This window comes from Gracilinanus agilis, chromosome 4 (genome assembly GCF_016433145.1).
Source record: "Gracilinanus agilis isolate LMUSP501 chromosome 4, AgileGrace, whole genome shotgun sequence".
NCBI lineage: Eukaryota > Metazoa > Chordata > Mammalia > Didelphimorphia > Didelphidae > Gracilinanus > Gracilinanus agilis.
The window spans coordinates 139,223,170-139,237,909 of NC_058133.1; the positions used below are offsets into that span (position 1 = coordinate 139,223,170).

The 14,740-nt window shown below is 39.9% G+C and overlaps 1 protein-coding gene across 1 annotated transcript in view; it reads left to right on the top strand.

The window, feature by feature from the left end:
- The window catches only part of SMYD3 (SET and MYND domain containing 3), a 252,590-nt gene extending 239,640 nt beyond the window's left edge, over positions 1-12,950 (top strand). The window contains exon 6 of the mRNA XM_044675986.1: positions 12,607-12,950. Within this exon, the coding sequence (XP_044531921.1) occupies positions 12,607-12,708 (102 nt within the window). The 3' untranslated portion in view covers positions 12,709-12,950. The remainder of the gene's footprint in view (positions 1-12,606) is intronic.
- The last annotated feature ends 1,790 nt before the right edge of the window (positions 12,951-14,740 follow it).

Genomic DNA, 14,740 nt, shown 5'->3' on the forward strand with positions numbered 1-14,740 from the left:
GTGTGGACAAAGCTTGTTTCAGATAAGACTTTTGGAGTGAGAGGACACCCAGGAATGGTCAGTGGAGACTGAGAGGGATGGCTTGGTGGTCTCTGGAGATTTCTCCTCCATACTCTTTGTTTTGGTGTGGCAGGTGTTTGTGGCTCCCTTTGTCCCTCTAGATCCAGGACTCAAGCTGCGCCAACTCCCTTCTTTGGCTGACATCGCAGCTGAGGAATCAAGGGATGATGGGAACCGTGGGTCAGGGTCAGCCTACTTTGCCGGCCTGGATTGTGCTGGCTCAGTGGGTCCCTGTTTCCTGTCCCTAGAGAAGGGTGTTTGGGTCCCTGGGCTTGCCCAAATGGCAAGGTCTTTCTGCTCATTCAGTAAGGAGTCGCCCTGGCTGGCATGCCCTAAAGAACTGCCTTGTATTGGATTCCATGTTGTCCCTTGTCCTATTAGAGTGGGTTCTAGTGCCTTTGGGTTTATTCCCATTCCATCTGCCGGGTTAATTTCTTTCTTGTGCCTTTTCGTGTATTCCCCCTTGTTCATTTTCATGTTAAAGCAGAGCAGGAGCACCTCAGGTTTCACTGCCTTTTGGGGTGTCACCCATTTCCCTCCCATCCTCCGTCTCTGTTCCGTTCCTCCTGCCTGGGAGCCTTTGCCACTCCTCCTTCTGTGACTAACTTGCTGCCTTCTCCTCGGAGAATCGAGCTTTGGCAGAACGGGGTCTAGAAGAGAGGCACAAGAGGCCATCTCTGCGAATCCAGCTCCTCCTCCCCAACCCCTGACAGAGCCCTCCGTCTCCGGAGCCCGGTGCCTCTGCACGCCATCTGTCCCATTCTCTCATCTCTCGAGGCCAGGACAGGGCTCGGCGTGGATACCCTCCAAGCCGCCCAGCTCACATACTGTCAAACAGCAGAAATGCTGCTGCCCCTAATTGGGTTATTTAGCTATGAGGCAAGGGGAAGCTGCCGTCGCATTCACTCACTCAAATCACGTTCTGTGTGGAGGACGAGCTCCCCTGGGGGCCACGAGCAGCTGCAGGAGAATCTTTGAGCAAACAAAAGGAGATGAAGGTCTGGACCGGGGAACTAACTTTTGAGTCGGCACTAACCATTGAGTTTTAGCACGCAGTGGTTACCCGTCCTATCATCCTTTAATCTGGCCCTCACTTACCTTTCCAGCATGATTTCCCACTGTTGTAGCCAGCAAGCACTTATTAATCACTTACTGTGTGCAAGTCACTGTGCCAAGCTTGGAGATTTTTTTTTAAGTGGGTATAGGGGGTAGCTGGGTGGCTCAGTGGATGGAGAGCCAAGCCCAGAGAAGGGAGGTCCAGCATTCAAATGTGGCCTCAAACACTTCTGTGTGACACTAGGCAAATCCCTCAACCCCCATTGGCCGGGTCTTACCTCTCTTCTGCCTTGGAGCCAATGCACATGATTCTGGAAGGTAAAGGTTTTTAAAAAAAATAAAACATAAATAAATAAACAGATAAACATATAAATGAGCAAATAAGGGGGCAAATAGATAAGCAAACAAACAAACAAACAAATAAAAGGGGGTAAAGACACAATTCCCTCCCTCAAAGAGCTCACATTCTTCCAGTGAAGGAGACATCTTGTAAATAACTATATCACCTATAGGGAGATGGCACAAGCAGTGAAGAAAACTAGGAAAGACTTCCTAGGGAAGGCAGAATTTGGGCAGAGTCTTGAAGGAAGCCAATGCATAGAGGAAATATAGCAGAGCCTAGCAGACATGGAAACCAACCACTGAAAAGACAGGAAATTGGGGCTTTGTTCCACCCATAGATCCCAACACAGTGTTAATCAATACTCACAAATAGCAATAAGGACTAATTAAGCACCTATGTCCCATTTAGATGTGTTAGACAGTGTAGGTACAAAGACAAAAATTAAGCAGTCATTGATCCCAAGGAGTATACATTCTACTGGGGGAGATAAAAATATACACATATAAAAATATCCTTCTTTTTAAACAAGCATTTATATAGCACTTGCTATGTGCCAGGCACTAGGCTAAGCACTTTATAGATTATCTACATTATCTATATATTTATATTGTTTTTAATTTAAATTTTAAATTATCTAATTTTATTTGCACAACAGTCTTGGAGAGTAGATGCTCTATTATTCACATTTTGCAGATGAGGAAACTGAGGCAGGCTAAAATTTAAGTGACTTGGCTGGGTTCAAATAACTAGCAAGTGTCAGAGATCACTTTTGAACTCATCTTCCAGACTCCAAGTTGCTATCCATTTAGCTGTCTCTACATGTAAAATAAATGAAAGGTAATAGAGGAGAACATTTATTAAGCACCTACTATGTAGCGGACACTGTGCTAAGTATAAGAATATGTTTGTCCATGAAGAATGGGTTCAGCAAATTCTCCTTCACCCCAAGGGCTAGGCAGCAGATGTGGAGCTGAGGCAAGAAAGCTGACTCTTCTCTTGAGAGAGACTTTGCAGGCAGAGACTCACCAGTCACTGAGCCCACCTCAGGGTGGGGCTGTCCCAGAGAATCGGGCAGCTGGTGTGGGAATGGGGAGTGGGAAGGGGAAGGAAGGAAGGTGGAGGAGCTGCCCTCAATACAGAGAGATAGCAAACTAGAGAATGTTCTGGGAGGACAATAGAATGACTGACCTAGAGAAGGACCCCCTCCATTGGGGCAAGTAAGCCAAATGGTATAAAGTTGTAGCAGGACTGAAGTGATTCTGGGAGGGGAATGTGATGGCTGGCTCATATTGGATGCAAAGATTTGTTTTTTCAGTTGATAGCTTCCTTTTTTATCCTAGTGGCATTGATTTTGCTTGTTCAAATGTTCAAATTCAAATGTTCGATGCCATGTCACAAAAAATGTTCTATTTTATCTCTTGTGATCCTATCTGTCTCTTGTTTAAGAACTCTTCCTTCACCATACCTATGAATGGTACCTTATCTAGTTTTCTTCTAATGTTTTCATTGCATGACCTTTAATATTCAAATCAAGTATCAATTTTGAGCTAATTATCTAACAGGTTGCTTTAAACTTGATTGCTGGAGCCATAGTCTTATGAGTAGCAAGGAACCTCAGAGATTCAATCTTCCACCTGATTTAAGAATTCCTTCCACAATATCCCATGTAAGAGGTCATTTGGCTTCTTCAACACTCAGAGTTACAGAGATACCTCACAAGGCAATTTTAAGTTTTAGAGAGTTTATTTTACTTTGCATAAAAAGAGAAAGAGACAGACAGAGAGGGATAGAAGGAGAAAGAGAAAGAGAGAGAGAAAGAGAGAGAGAAAGAGAGAGAGAGAGAGAGAGAGAGAGAGAGAGAGAGAGAGAGAGAGAGAGAGAGAAGGAAAGAGGAGAGGAAAGGGAGAGGAGATGAGAGGAGACAGAATATCAGGGCAAGTTCTTGGAGGAAGTGGCATTTAAGCAGGACCTTGAAGGATAGGTAAGATTCTGACAGGCAGTTACAGGATGGGAGAGATCATTCCAGGTATGAGTTGGTAATAAAGTTCCTCCTTTTTTATTGAGCCAAAAGATTAAAGTGAATAGACTTGCATACTATATCATTTCTTCTTGTTGAGGAAATGGCATATTTAGAGACTAGGAGGCCAGATTCTATTGGAGTTTGTCAGTTTTATACTTGTTGCCCTCTGGTTAAATCTATATATTTAGACTGCGCTCAGAGGAAGTCATTTATTGAATTCCACAGGCTCATGGTGTAGAACATATTAGATCCTTGCTAAGCTTAATATATCTGTATTAATAATTAATAGGACAGCCTTATTAATTCTAACTTTAAATCATAATTTGATTCAATCCATTCCATTTAAAATGTGACCACAATACTAAAATCACTATATATATGCAAAATATATGTAAATGTACATATATCTACATACATAGATGATGAGAATGCAATCAATTCCAAGGTCCTCCTCATTATTCCTAAGAGAATTACATGCTTGTGGTAAGCAAGACAATCTATGCTGCCATTTCTTGGATGACATTTAAAGTCTGCAAATGGGCACAACTTCCCTCTCTGGGGATTCCGATGAATTCTCAGTGGAAGATTGCATGAGTTTTTTTAAATGTAGCTGTTTAAAAAATAAAATTTAATGGAAAGAGATAAGCTTTCCCCAACATAGACCTGTTCTGATTTTATATTTCCTTAATCTGTTTTATACTGCTGCAGGAAATTAAATCAGAATTGTCATCTTTGTCATGTATGCATGTGCAACAGTAAGGAAGCAGAGAAGATGTGGGGTTAGGCACAGAGCTGGAAAGAGGAAAGCTGAAGGAAACAATCATTCCGAATTGGTCTGAGATTTATTATCAGTTTATTTGAAGGGGGGGGGGAGCGGGGATCCAACTTGGTCCTGGCTGCCTTGCTGAAAGGTTGTTGATAGGATAGTGCTTAGGATAGGGCTAGACAAATTCATGTCTAGAACCTAATTAGGGATCAGCTAGAAGGCCAGTTTGACTGAAATGTAGAATGCATGAAAGGAACTAATATGTTGCCAAGGTAGGTGGGAACCAGATTGTTGAGGCGTTTAAATGCCAGGCTGAGGCGATGGGGAGTCATTGAAGATCCCTGAGTGGCAGGAGGGAGGATGTTGATCAATATGTGTTTTAGGAATATTCATATGGCATTTATGTGGGAGATATAAAAGCAAGGGAAGAAACTGAAGTAGGGTGACGAATTAGGAGTCTGTTGTAATAATCCAGTTGAGAAATGAAGAGGGCCTGAATGAGAAATAATTTGTTTGAGTGGAGATAGGGGGACAGATGTAAAAGATGCAAAATGTTGATAATTGATTGGAATTCAGAGAAAAGGGAAGACTGAATGCCAGCTTCCGTATTGCAAACTTGAATGACTGGAAGGACAGCAGTGGCTCCAACCAAAAAGGAGAGATGGGTTTGGAAGAAAATATGAGTTCCACTTTGGATGTGTTTAGTTTGAGATCTCAATGGGACATCTAGGTTACAATATCCAGCAGGCAGCTGGTAATGTGCAAATGGAATTAGGAGAGAGATTAGGGCTGGAGATAGAGATTTAGGAATCCTATATCTTATATAGGATTACATAAAGTTATTTGCATGTTGTCTTTCCCATTTAAATGTGAACTCCTTGAGAGCAGGAGCAGTGCCATTTGCCTTTCTCTCTATCCCCAGCATTTGGCACATTATCTGGCTTATTAAAACCTTATTGACCACTAAAGGAGAAAGCTTAGGGGTTTGAAGAAAGAAGTTGTCAGGAGAGAGCTTTAAGAGATGCCCAGACTTGGTGAATGGAGAGTAATGACCCAAAAAAGTAAGTGAGGATAAAATGATCAGGTGGGCAGAAGAAGAACCAAAAAGTAGCAGTTTTAGAGAATTAAAAGGAGGAGAGAGTACCTAGAGTGGGGAGGGAAGGGGAAGAGGTTTAAAATGTCAAAAGACACAGAGAGTTCAAGAAGAATGAGGGCTGAGGAAAAATATTAATGGATTTAATTGGTAAGAGGTTTCTGGTAGACTTGGAGAAAGCAATTTCAAATTGAGTGATGGAGTTGAAAACCATATTGCCAAACTTACAAGTAGGAGGTGAGGAAATGGAAGCAACAATATTGAAAAAGCCTTTCTCTGAGTTTGACTGAAAAGGGAGAAGAGATAAAGCATGATGGTTTGAAAGAATGGCAGGTTAAAGTGAAGAATTTTCCTTAAAGATCAGGGAAACCTGAGCATGACTATAGGCAACAGGGAAGGAACCGACAGATAAGGAGACTATTTTTTCCAGTGAAGTGGGAGGTGAGGTTCTCTTCTGAGAAGAGGGAGGAAAAGATAGTCTGGGGCTGAGGAGAGAGGATATAGAATCTTGTATGATTTTGACATTCATGAGAGACTCCTGGTTGTAGGAGAATATCTCTGCTTTACTGAATCTAATGCTTTTTTTTAAAAAAAGTTAAGAAACAATAATAAATATAGCAGGATTTGAGCATTATCTGTATCTATCAGTCGTTTGTATGACACAAAAGATATGGCATTGTAGCATGTCATTGATGAAAGCTCAGTTTGTTCCTTTTTCATACCTTCATCAATTTATGTGTAGACTATTTTTATTTTTTAAAAAAATTTGTAGAGATAGAAAAATAGGCATATGGATGATTAGTTATTGGTATTTTTGACCCTTTTTCATAATAGCATCTGCTTTATTTCCCCTCATGGTATTGGTAATAAGAAAAGCTGGTATTTCTATAGCACTTTACATATATTATCTCATTTAATCTCGGTATCCTCTACTTTTTCAGATATCTTAAGAACTGATCCTTGAATGTTCTCAAAGGTATATCACTTGAAGCATGGATTTCTTCTGTTTGCTTTTTTTTCCTCCTAGTTTCATTCTTAAATGACTTCAATATAATCCTTTACCAAACTCTCTATAAACTAATTTTTCCTATAGTTGCTGCTGATTTATGAGATGATGTGACTTATAAACTTCCACCATTTTCATCTGTAAAATTTTAGAAATGAGTTTGTATTCTATACTGGTGGGTTGTTTTTTTTTTTTTTGGATACCTTATCTCTCTGCTTGGCAAGAGCAAATATTTCCTGCCAGAAGCAGTTTCTACCTTCTATGGTCTCCTTATGGTTGATTACATCTGTTCAGTTCCTACAGGAATTAGTGATAGTCATAATTGTTCTTTTATTCACTTCCTAATTTTGTATAGATTTTAATCTTTTCTCTAACAAGTCAATGAGATGATTATACATAAATCACCTTCACAACAACCAGCCATTTATTGTTAAATCCATCAACATTTTTTTTGTGTGTGATTTTATTTGGTTGGTGTTTACCATAGCCAATATCTTCCAATTACTTCTCAAAGAATATAATCAGAAGTGTGAGGCTTGGGGGCAGTTGGGTAGCTCAGTGGATTGAGAGCCAGGCCTAGAGATGGGAGGTCCTAGGTTCAAATCTGACCTCAGACACTTCCCAGCTGTGTGACCCTGGGCAAGTCACTTGACCCCCATTGCCTACCCTTACCACTCTTCTGCTTTGGAGCCAATACACAGTATTGACTCCAAGACGGAAGGTAAGGGTTTAAAAAAAAAAAAAGTGTGAGCCTTCTGTCTAGGCTATAAGCATTTGACCTCTCTTATTCCTTACTATTGAATTATATTTTTCCTTCCTCTATGAAGAAACCAAATATCAAGATTGATTTTTAATTGGGAAAGTGATCAATTTTTTCTATCTCTAAAAAATTCTGCAAAAGGTATTGGTGCATAAATTGCTGTTATCTTCATTGTGATCTTTTTGCAAATACCAACGAGCACAGAAAAATATGATGATCCATCATATCATTGTGTCCTTTGAAGTTATGTTTCTTATTGACTTGGAATACACAGTAAATCCTTTATTTGCCTCTCCAAGTAGAACCTGTATTCAATCCTTCCATTTTGCTCCCAATTCCTTTTGTCTTCTGGCTTAGTTAACAGTGGAAACCTTGCTGATTGATATGATTTAATTTTACCAATGGTATGTCCACTCCTTGATCATTGCAAAAGGAATTCTTATTTATAGTTCTAGTGGGTTAAATGAATGTTTATAGCCTATCTATGTGATTTTTAAAAAAAAATTTTTTTAAACCCTTAACTTCTGTATATTGACTTATAGGTGGAAGATTGGTAAGAGTAGGCAATGGGGGTCAAGTGACTTGCCCAGGGTCACACAGCTGGGAAGTGTCTGAGGCCAGATTTGAACATAGGACCTCCTGTCTTTAGGCCTGGTTCTCAATCCACTGAGCTACCCAGCTGCCCCCTCTATGTGATTCTTAACATCCTCTGACCCCCCTTTTTTGCTATTCTGATGCTGACCTGCTGCCACTAATTCTGATCACAGTAGAAGGGCAAGAGACCTATACAGGACTGATGGCCATTTTGCATCTTTCTTTATTTTAATGAGTTGCCATGGCCAAATAATTCATCAGTGAAATATAAGCCCACTGGTGATAAGTAATATTGTATTTTTTAGCTGTCCCCTCAATTTAGAGGCTTAAAAAAGTCAGCCATAAAAAAAATAACATATTCTTAGATTGTCTTCATAGAAGCTTGGTGTCCAGAGTGAGAAGTGTGAAAATTCTTTTGTATCAAGGCTTAGTTAGAAGACACCTGAATTACTGTCAAGGTCCTCAGGGGCCATCTTTTCCAACCTGATCCTTTTCAAGAATTGCTTCCATAATATACCTGACCAGTGCTTATTCAGCTTCTGTTGGTGTCCTCTGGTGAGAGGAAGAAGCCTCCTTGCTTTCCAGAGAAGTTCATTCCACTTCTGGGTACCTCTGTTGGAAAGTTTTTCCTTACATCAAGACTGACTCTGTGTCTTTGAACCATCCACCGATTTATTGGTTCTACCTTCTAGGGTCAAGCAGAACAAAAAAAATTCTTTTTTCTACATGATGTCCTTTAAAATATGTGAAGACTTCTTTGAACTCCACCCAGTACATATACACCATGTACATATCATCTCCCACATTTGAATGTAAGCTCCTCGAAAGCAGGAACTGTTTTTGCTTTTGTTGTTGTTTTTTCAGGGCTAAGCAGCATATGTAGGGTAGTGCTTAAGAAATATTTGCAGATTCATTGACTGAGCCTTCCGACCTCTGAAAATAATCATTCAGCAAGCATTAAGGTCTACTGTGTACTACTAGGATAAATACAGTGTAATACCAAGCAATTGATATCTAGTAGTAGGTAGAAAGGATGAATTAGCAAAACTTTAACATTGTCAAAAAAGAATTAATTCATTTGAAATATCAATGATAACCATATAGAATCGTAGATTTAGAAATGGAAGAGACTTTTGAAATCATATAGTCCATCTCAATCATTTCACATGTGAGGAAACAAAGTTCCAAAAAGTTTAAATGATTTGCTCCATGTCAGTTTTAATCTCAAATTCTTGACTGCTCCTAGCAATCAATCAACACTTGTTAGGAGTCACTACAAAAAGTCACCATTAAAAAATCTCAATTAACTAATTAACTAATTAGTTAATTGAGATTTTAATGCTGACTTTTATAATTAATTAATTAATTTTATAAATAATTAATTTTATTATAAATAAATTATAAATTAATTTTATGATTAATTAATTAATTAGATTTTTAAGAATTAATTACAAAAGAGCAAAAATTTTATTAGGAGTCACTGGGGATACAAAAAGAGACAAAAGACTGTCCCTATGGGGTAGACAACAAGCAAACCTATAAAATCAAACTCTCTCTAGGATAAATGGGAAATCATTTAAAAAGAGAAAGCACTGGAATTAAGCGGGGTTAAGGATGGCTTCCTAGAAGGAGAAGGAGAGATTTTAGGTGGGAACTTGATGGAAGCCAGGGAGGTCAGAAGGGATATGAGATAAACCAGAGACAATTGCCAGAACAGAGATGGAGAGTCAGGAGGCCAGAGAGGTCACCGGACATCACGGAGGTGCAAGAACACTAGAAAGGTAGTTCAGGGCTAGATTCTAAAGGGCTTTGGAAGCCAAACAGAGAATTTTGCATTTGCTCTAGGAGGTAGTAGGGAGCCACTGAGTAGGGGAGGACATGATTGAAGCTTTAGGAAAACCATTTCAGATGCTACAGACAACAGGAGGGACCTGAGAAGCCCAAATCAATGAGTGCTGAGGAAGCTTTTTAACAATTCAGATAAACTGGAGCAAAATAAGTTAGAAAGTCTGCCCTCTCTCTGCTGCCCCTGCAAAGAGAAGGCAGTTGCACTCCCAACATGGAAAGTCCAGAGAGACAGTCTTCTGCAAATCAGGCTAATCTTTCTCCTCTAATAATGGCTCGTTAATCCAGCTGGCTAGTAACAGTTAAGCTGTTGCTGCCTGGCTCCATCCTTTCTTCTGGATCTGATCCGATCCTTCACACTTCCCTTCTTAGCAAAGGGATGGGGCCATCTAAGCCCCTCGGCAGCCCACAGCCTCTTCTTCCCGTGGCGTGGTTGGAAAGCCTCTCCCTGCAATCCTGTGCATTTCTGCTTCAGACCACAAGATGCCCCCAATGGGAATGTGGAGCTAGTGATGTTGCAGTGAGATGAGGAGGAGAGTTGGAGCTGGGCTCTCCCCAACCTCCCCACCCCCCCGCACCCTGCACCCCCATCAAATCAAAGATTCCTTTTAAATCAGTGAACCATAGGGAAAACCAATAAAGCGATGCTGGCTGGATTGGGGAGGCTGTTCCCTGTCTCTTCCCCAGAAAAGGCCAGTCATCGCTGGGTGCCCAGTGCAAGCACTGAGACATAAAGGCACCCAAGACCCAGACCAGGAATGGCAAAAGCAACTCTATCTGGACTCTGCTCTCATTTGTCATCCTGGCACCTTTACACACCAGCTGCCTACCAGGCTTCCCCCCAGAGGGTGCCTCCCCTCATGTATGACGATGGGTGACTGTGGTGGGTTTTCACAGTGAGGTCAGTTCTTTGGGTCCAGAGGCAGGAGGTGATGGGGACTGCACAAAGGAGCATCTCCTGGGATTAGGGGGTGGGAGTGGGAGTGGAGCACCCTCTGAGTGCCTGAGGGTTCCAGCCTCTGCCTATCCCCCGCCCTGCAGCTCAGGGGAAAGGATTTTCCAAAGGCAGGAAGCAGCACAAACAACTGCCAGGCTAGATAGAGGGCCTGTGCAAACGCTACATGGGAAAATGAGAAGAAGGAATGATCCCATAGTTGGGGGCTAGAAACACAAATCTGTGCTCCTCTCTAAAGGATTTTTTAAAATTAAAATTTTTTTTCTATTTTTATAATTTTAATTTTATTTAATTAATTGATTTAGAATATTTTCCCCATGGTTACATGATTCACATTCTTTCCCTCCCCTCTTCCCACCCCCCTCCAGTAGCCAATGAGCAGTTCCACTGGGTTTTACATGTGCCATTGATCAAGATCTATTTCCATATTGTTAATATTTGCACTAGAGTGATCTTTTAGAGTCTACATCCCCAATCCTATCCACATCCATCCATGTGATCAAGCAGTTAAGGATTTTTTTTTTATGAATTAAAAGAAAGCCTTTCACTTTGGGCCAAAATTTCTGCCTTTTGTGTCTCTCAAGAGCCCCAATTCCTGTCTCCCTGCCTTTCCTTAAGATGAAGCTCCATCACCGGCTCTTTCCTGAAATTGTTCCTGATGGCCCTCCTTTGTGAGTGCCCTTCCTCCCAAACCAACCTGTCTTTCATTGCTTTGTGTAGATTCATAATTATTCACATTGAACTTATGCTATATGTATCTACTGATTTATGTTGCATGTACATATTTTCATATGTACTTGCTGTCTCCCCCATTAGAGTGTGAGCCCGTTGGGAGGAGGGATTGCCCCCATTCATCTAGGTGGCACGGTGGATAGAGCCCTGGGCTTGGAAACAAAAAGTCTCTTCTTCCAGAGTTCAATTTGGCCTCAGACACTTACTAGCTGCTGTGTGACCCCGAGCAAGTTACTGAACCCTGTTTGCCTCCGTTTCCTCATCTGTAAAATGATCTGGAGAAGGAAATGGCAAACCAGTCCAATATTTTTGTCAAAAAAATTCCCTCCAAAATGGTATCACAAAGAGTAAGACACAACTGAAAGACTGAAATAAACTCAATGACAATAACAACTTGTATCCCCAATACCTCCGTATTTAATAAATCCTTATTACTTAATTTAATCAAGCAGTAAACATTTATTAAGCTCCTGCTGTGTGTGATTGTTGATTGATCCACCACTGTCTGATCGTTCAGGGCAGAGTGTGTTCTCTTTATCTAGGGTCTAATCTATCCTGAGAGCTGTTTTTATACCACAGATGACTTCTCCTCTCTGAGACTCACAAAATCACAGAGTGGAAGATGGAAGAGACTTCAGAGGTCATCTAGTCTAACACCTTCATTTTTCAGACAAGGGAATTGAGGCCCAAAGAGGTTAACTAATTTGCCCAAAGTCAGAGAAAGCAACAGAGCCAGGATACATACAAATCCAATCCTTGCCAGTTATGTAACACTGCAATTGCCCATTTCCCTCACCTATAAAATAAAGGAGATTAGATGATCTCCAAAGACCCTTCCCAACCCAATAGCCTGTGACCTAATGACTTTCTTCAGTTCTACTTCCTGCAGAGAAGTATTCTAGTTTAGGAACCAATTCTTAGCAAACAACTATTGGGAATGAAGATATTATAATCCCCCATGATAAAATGAGGTAACATTTCTAAAGTGCTTTGCAAACTTTAAAGCACTATAAGTTAGCTATGTTATTATTTATTATTATTGTGACATTATTTATTCATAAATATATAATTAATAATATATTTATATATTGTGTATTATATATAAGCATTATTGTAACATATAATATAATAATATATAATAATAAAATAGAATTAAATAAATAAATGATTATTATTATAGTGGCATTGAACAAGACATTTCCTTCTTTTCTCTAAAGTTTTCAATTTTTAAAAACTAGAAGGTTGTACTACAAGTTCTCAAGTTTGTATTTCTAGCTTTAAAACCCTTGGGATTGTATCCTTTAATCCCCAAAGCACAGTTAAGAAGAGGATGGCGGTAGAAAGACTAAGTCTTCTGTCTTTTTTCTTTCATTCAGGCTTTTGAACTTATGAAAGTGACACATGGCAGAGACCACAGCCTAGTAGAAGACCTTATCCTGCTTTTGGGAGAGTGTGAGGCCAATTTGAGAGCAGGATAAATGGACCAAACCACTGGCCAGAAGACCAACATTCAGAAGGAAAGAAGACTGACTATTTCAGACCTTGATTGTCTAATATAATAATAAATGAATGATTTTTCTATTTGCTGTTTGAACCTACCTATCCAAAATGCTGTGCTGTGTTTATCTGGGTGCCTCGTGTTGTCTGTGTGGTTTGCAAATAACAGGAACCATTGAGATAGAAGGAAGCGAAATTATAATAAACAGAAGGTTTGATAGGAAACGCCATCTGGCAATTGATGCTGGGTGTTTTTGTGTGTGTTTTTTTTTCTTTCCTTATTAGCAGTCTTAATGTGTAAGGTCTCAGTGTGCAAAACACAATTGCAATTCAATATGATTGACCCATCTGCATTTCCTGAGTGCCTACTATGTGTGTAAGGCATGATGCAAGGCACTGAAGATAGAGAAACAAAAATGAAACAGGCCTTTTAGTTTTACCTGGGAATTCTCTCTTCTTCCCATACCAGATTTTCATAATTATTATCTCATGGGGGGAAAATCAGTTGCTTCTCATTCATTTCTATGCAAAAACCTAAAAGTCCATCTGTGAAAAGATAGATTTTTCATGGAAAATTCTATGTATTCATGTTCCCCTTTACAGATTTAGGAGCATGAAAATCTTAATCTAATTCTTGGAAAGAAATCATTTGGAGCTATCATTACCATCTGGTATTAGGAAAGCCAAGGTATGTTTAATGTAAAAACCAAAATGAGTTTCATGGTCCTTCAGGCATCTTCTTTCTCACTACAGACACTATGTAAATCTTTGTCACTGTCAACATTTTTTTTCTTTTTGGAATAAAGGGGATTGGAAAGGAATAGTGAAAAGAGCCCTGAAGCTTAGGATATATCTTAAAAGACCCCAAGATTCTATTCTGGCCCTTCTTTCCCTTTATACTTTCTCATGGTGACCTCCTCAGCTGGCATAATTTCAATGATCAGCTCTATGTCAATGACACCCAAATCTTTATCTGGTTCTAGTCACCTTTTCCCACATCACCAACTCCATCAAACTAACCCATTTCTACATTCCACTCCCCCTTCCTTTCCAGTGCTATGGAGACTCCAGCTCCAGGTGGTAGTGATTTGCCCTAACTTTGGGACAGACCAGCAGTTGTAGGAATAAAAGTCTGCCTGGAGCCACAACCTTGTCACACTAATGCTGCAAAGCTGTGACGTTCTGGTGTTGAGCCAGAGAATGGTACAAGCCACAAGCAGACGGTAAGCCTGAAAAAAAAAATACTACAGCCTCCAGCTAAGGCCACCTAAAAGTAACATGGGGCAAAGACCTTGGCTCTCGTACCATGAATCGCCCAGCATAGAGTAGAGTGAGATGGTTTGAGATGCAGCTTCCAAGCAAGTCACAATTAAGGGGGAGGAAGTTAAAATGTGTGTTGTAGAGAAAATAAGGGGGAGGAAAAGACCGAAATTCCCAAAGTTTTCAGGAAGAAGAAAACTCAAAGACCTTGAACATTAATCAACAGGAAAAACAAAAACCACAGAAGGAAATATGCCCTCTAATAACTAGTTAAGGCATCTATGAATAAATACTGCAGGACCAAGGATAATGATTCAACATGATAAGACAGAGACAGATGAGACTCTGTGGCATTTGAGGAAAATATGGAATCACAACATACTGTTCCTAAGTGGCTTAAAAGAGAAATGGGGATTATGAGAGCCAAATTTATGGCCGACATAACAAAAATAGAAAAACTAGAATCTGCAATGACAAGTCTCACCAAATAAACAAATGAGAAAATAATAGATTAGGAATGCAAATACAAAGATATGTATTTGTATCTTCTAGAAGAAAAGCAAAATAAAAAATTTTTTCCATTTCAATTTGACACCACTGATAAACCATCAATTTTCTTAGACTTTTTTTCCACTGAAAATATGCTCACTATACAAACAAAACATATTGATCTTGCAGACAGCATGCACAGAGACATCCTACAGATCGTAGGTGCCCTAGAAAAACAGGAAGGACAAAAAACCTTAACATCAT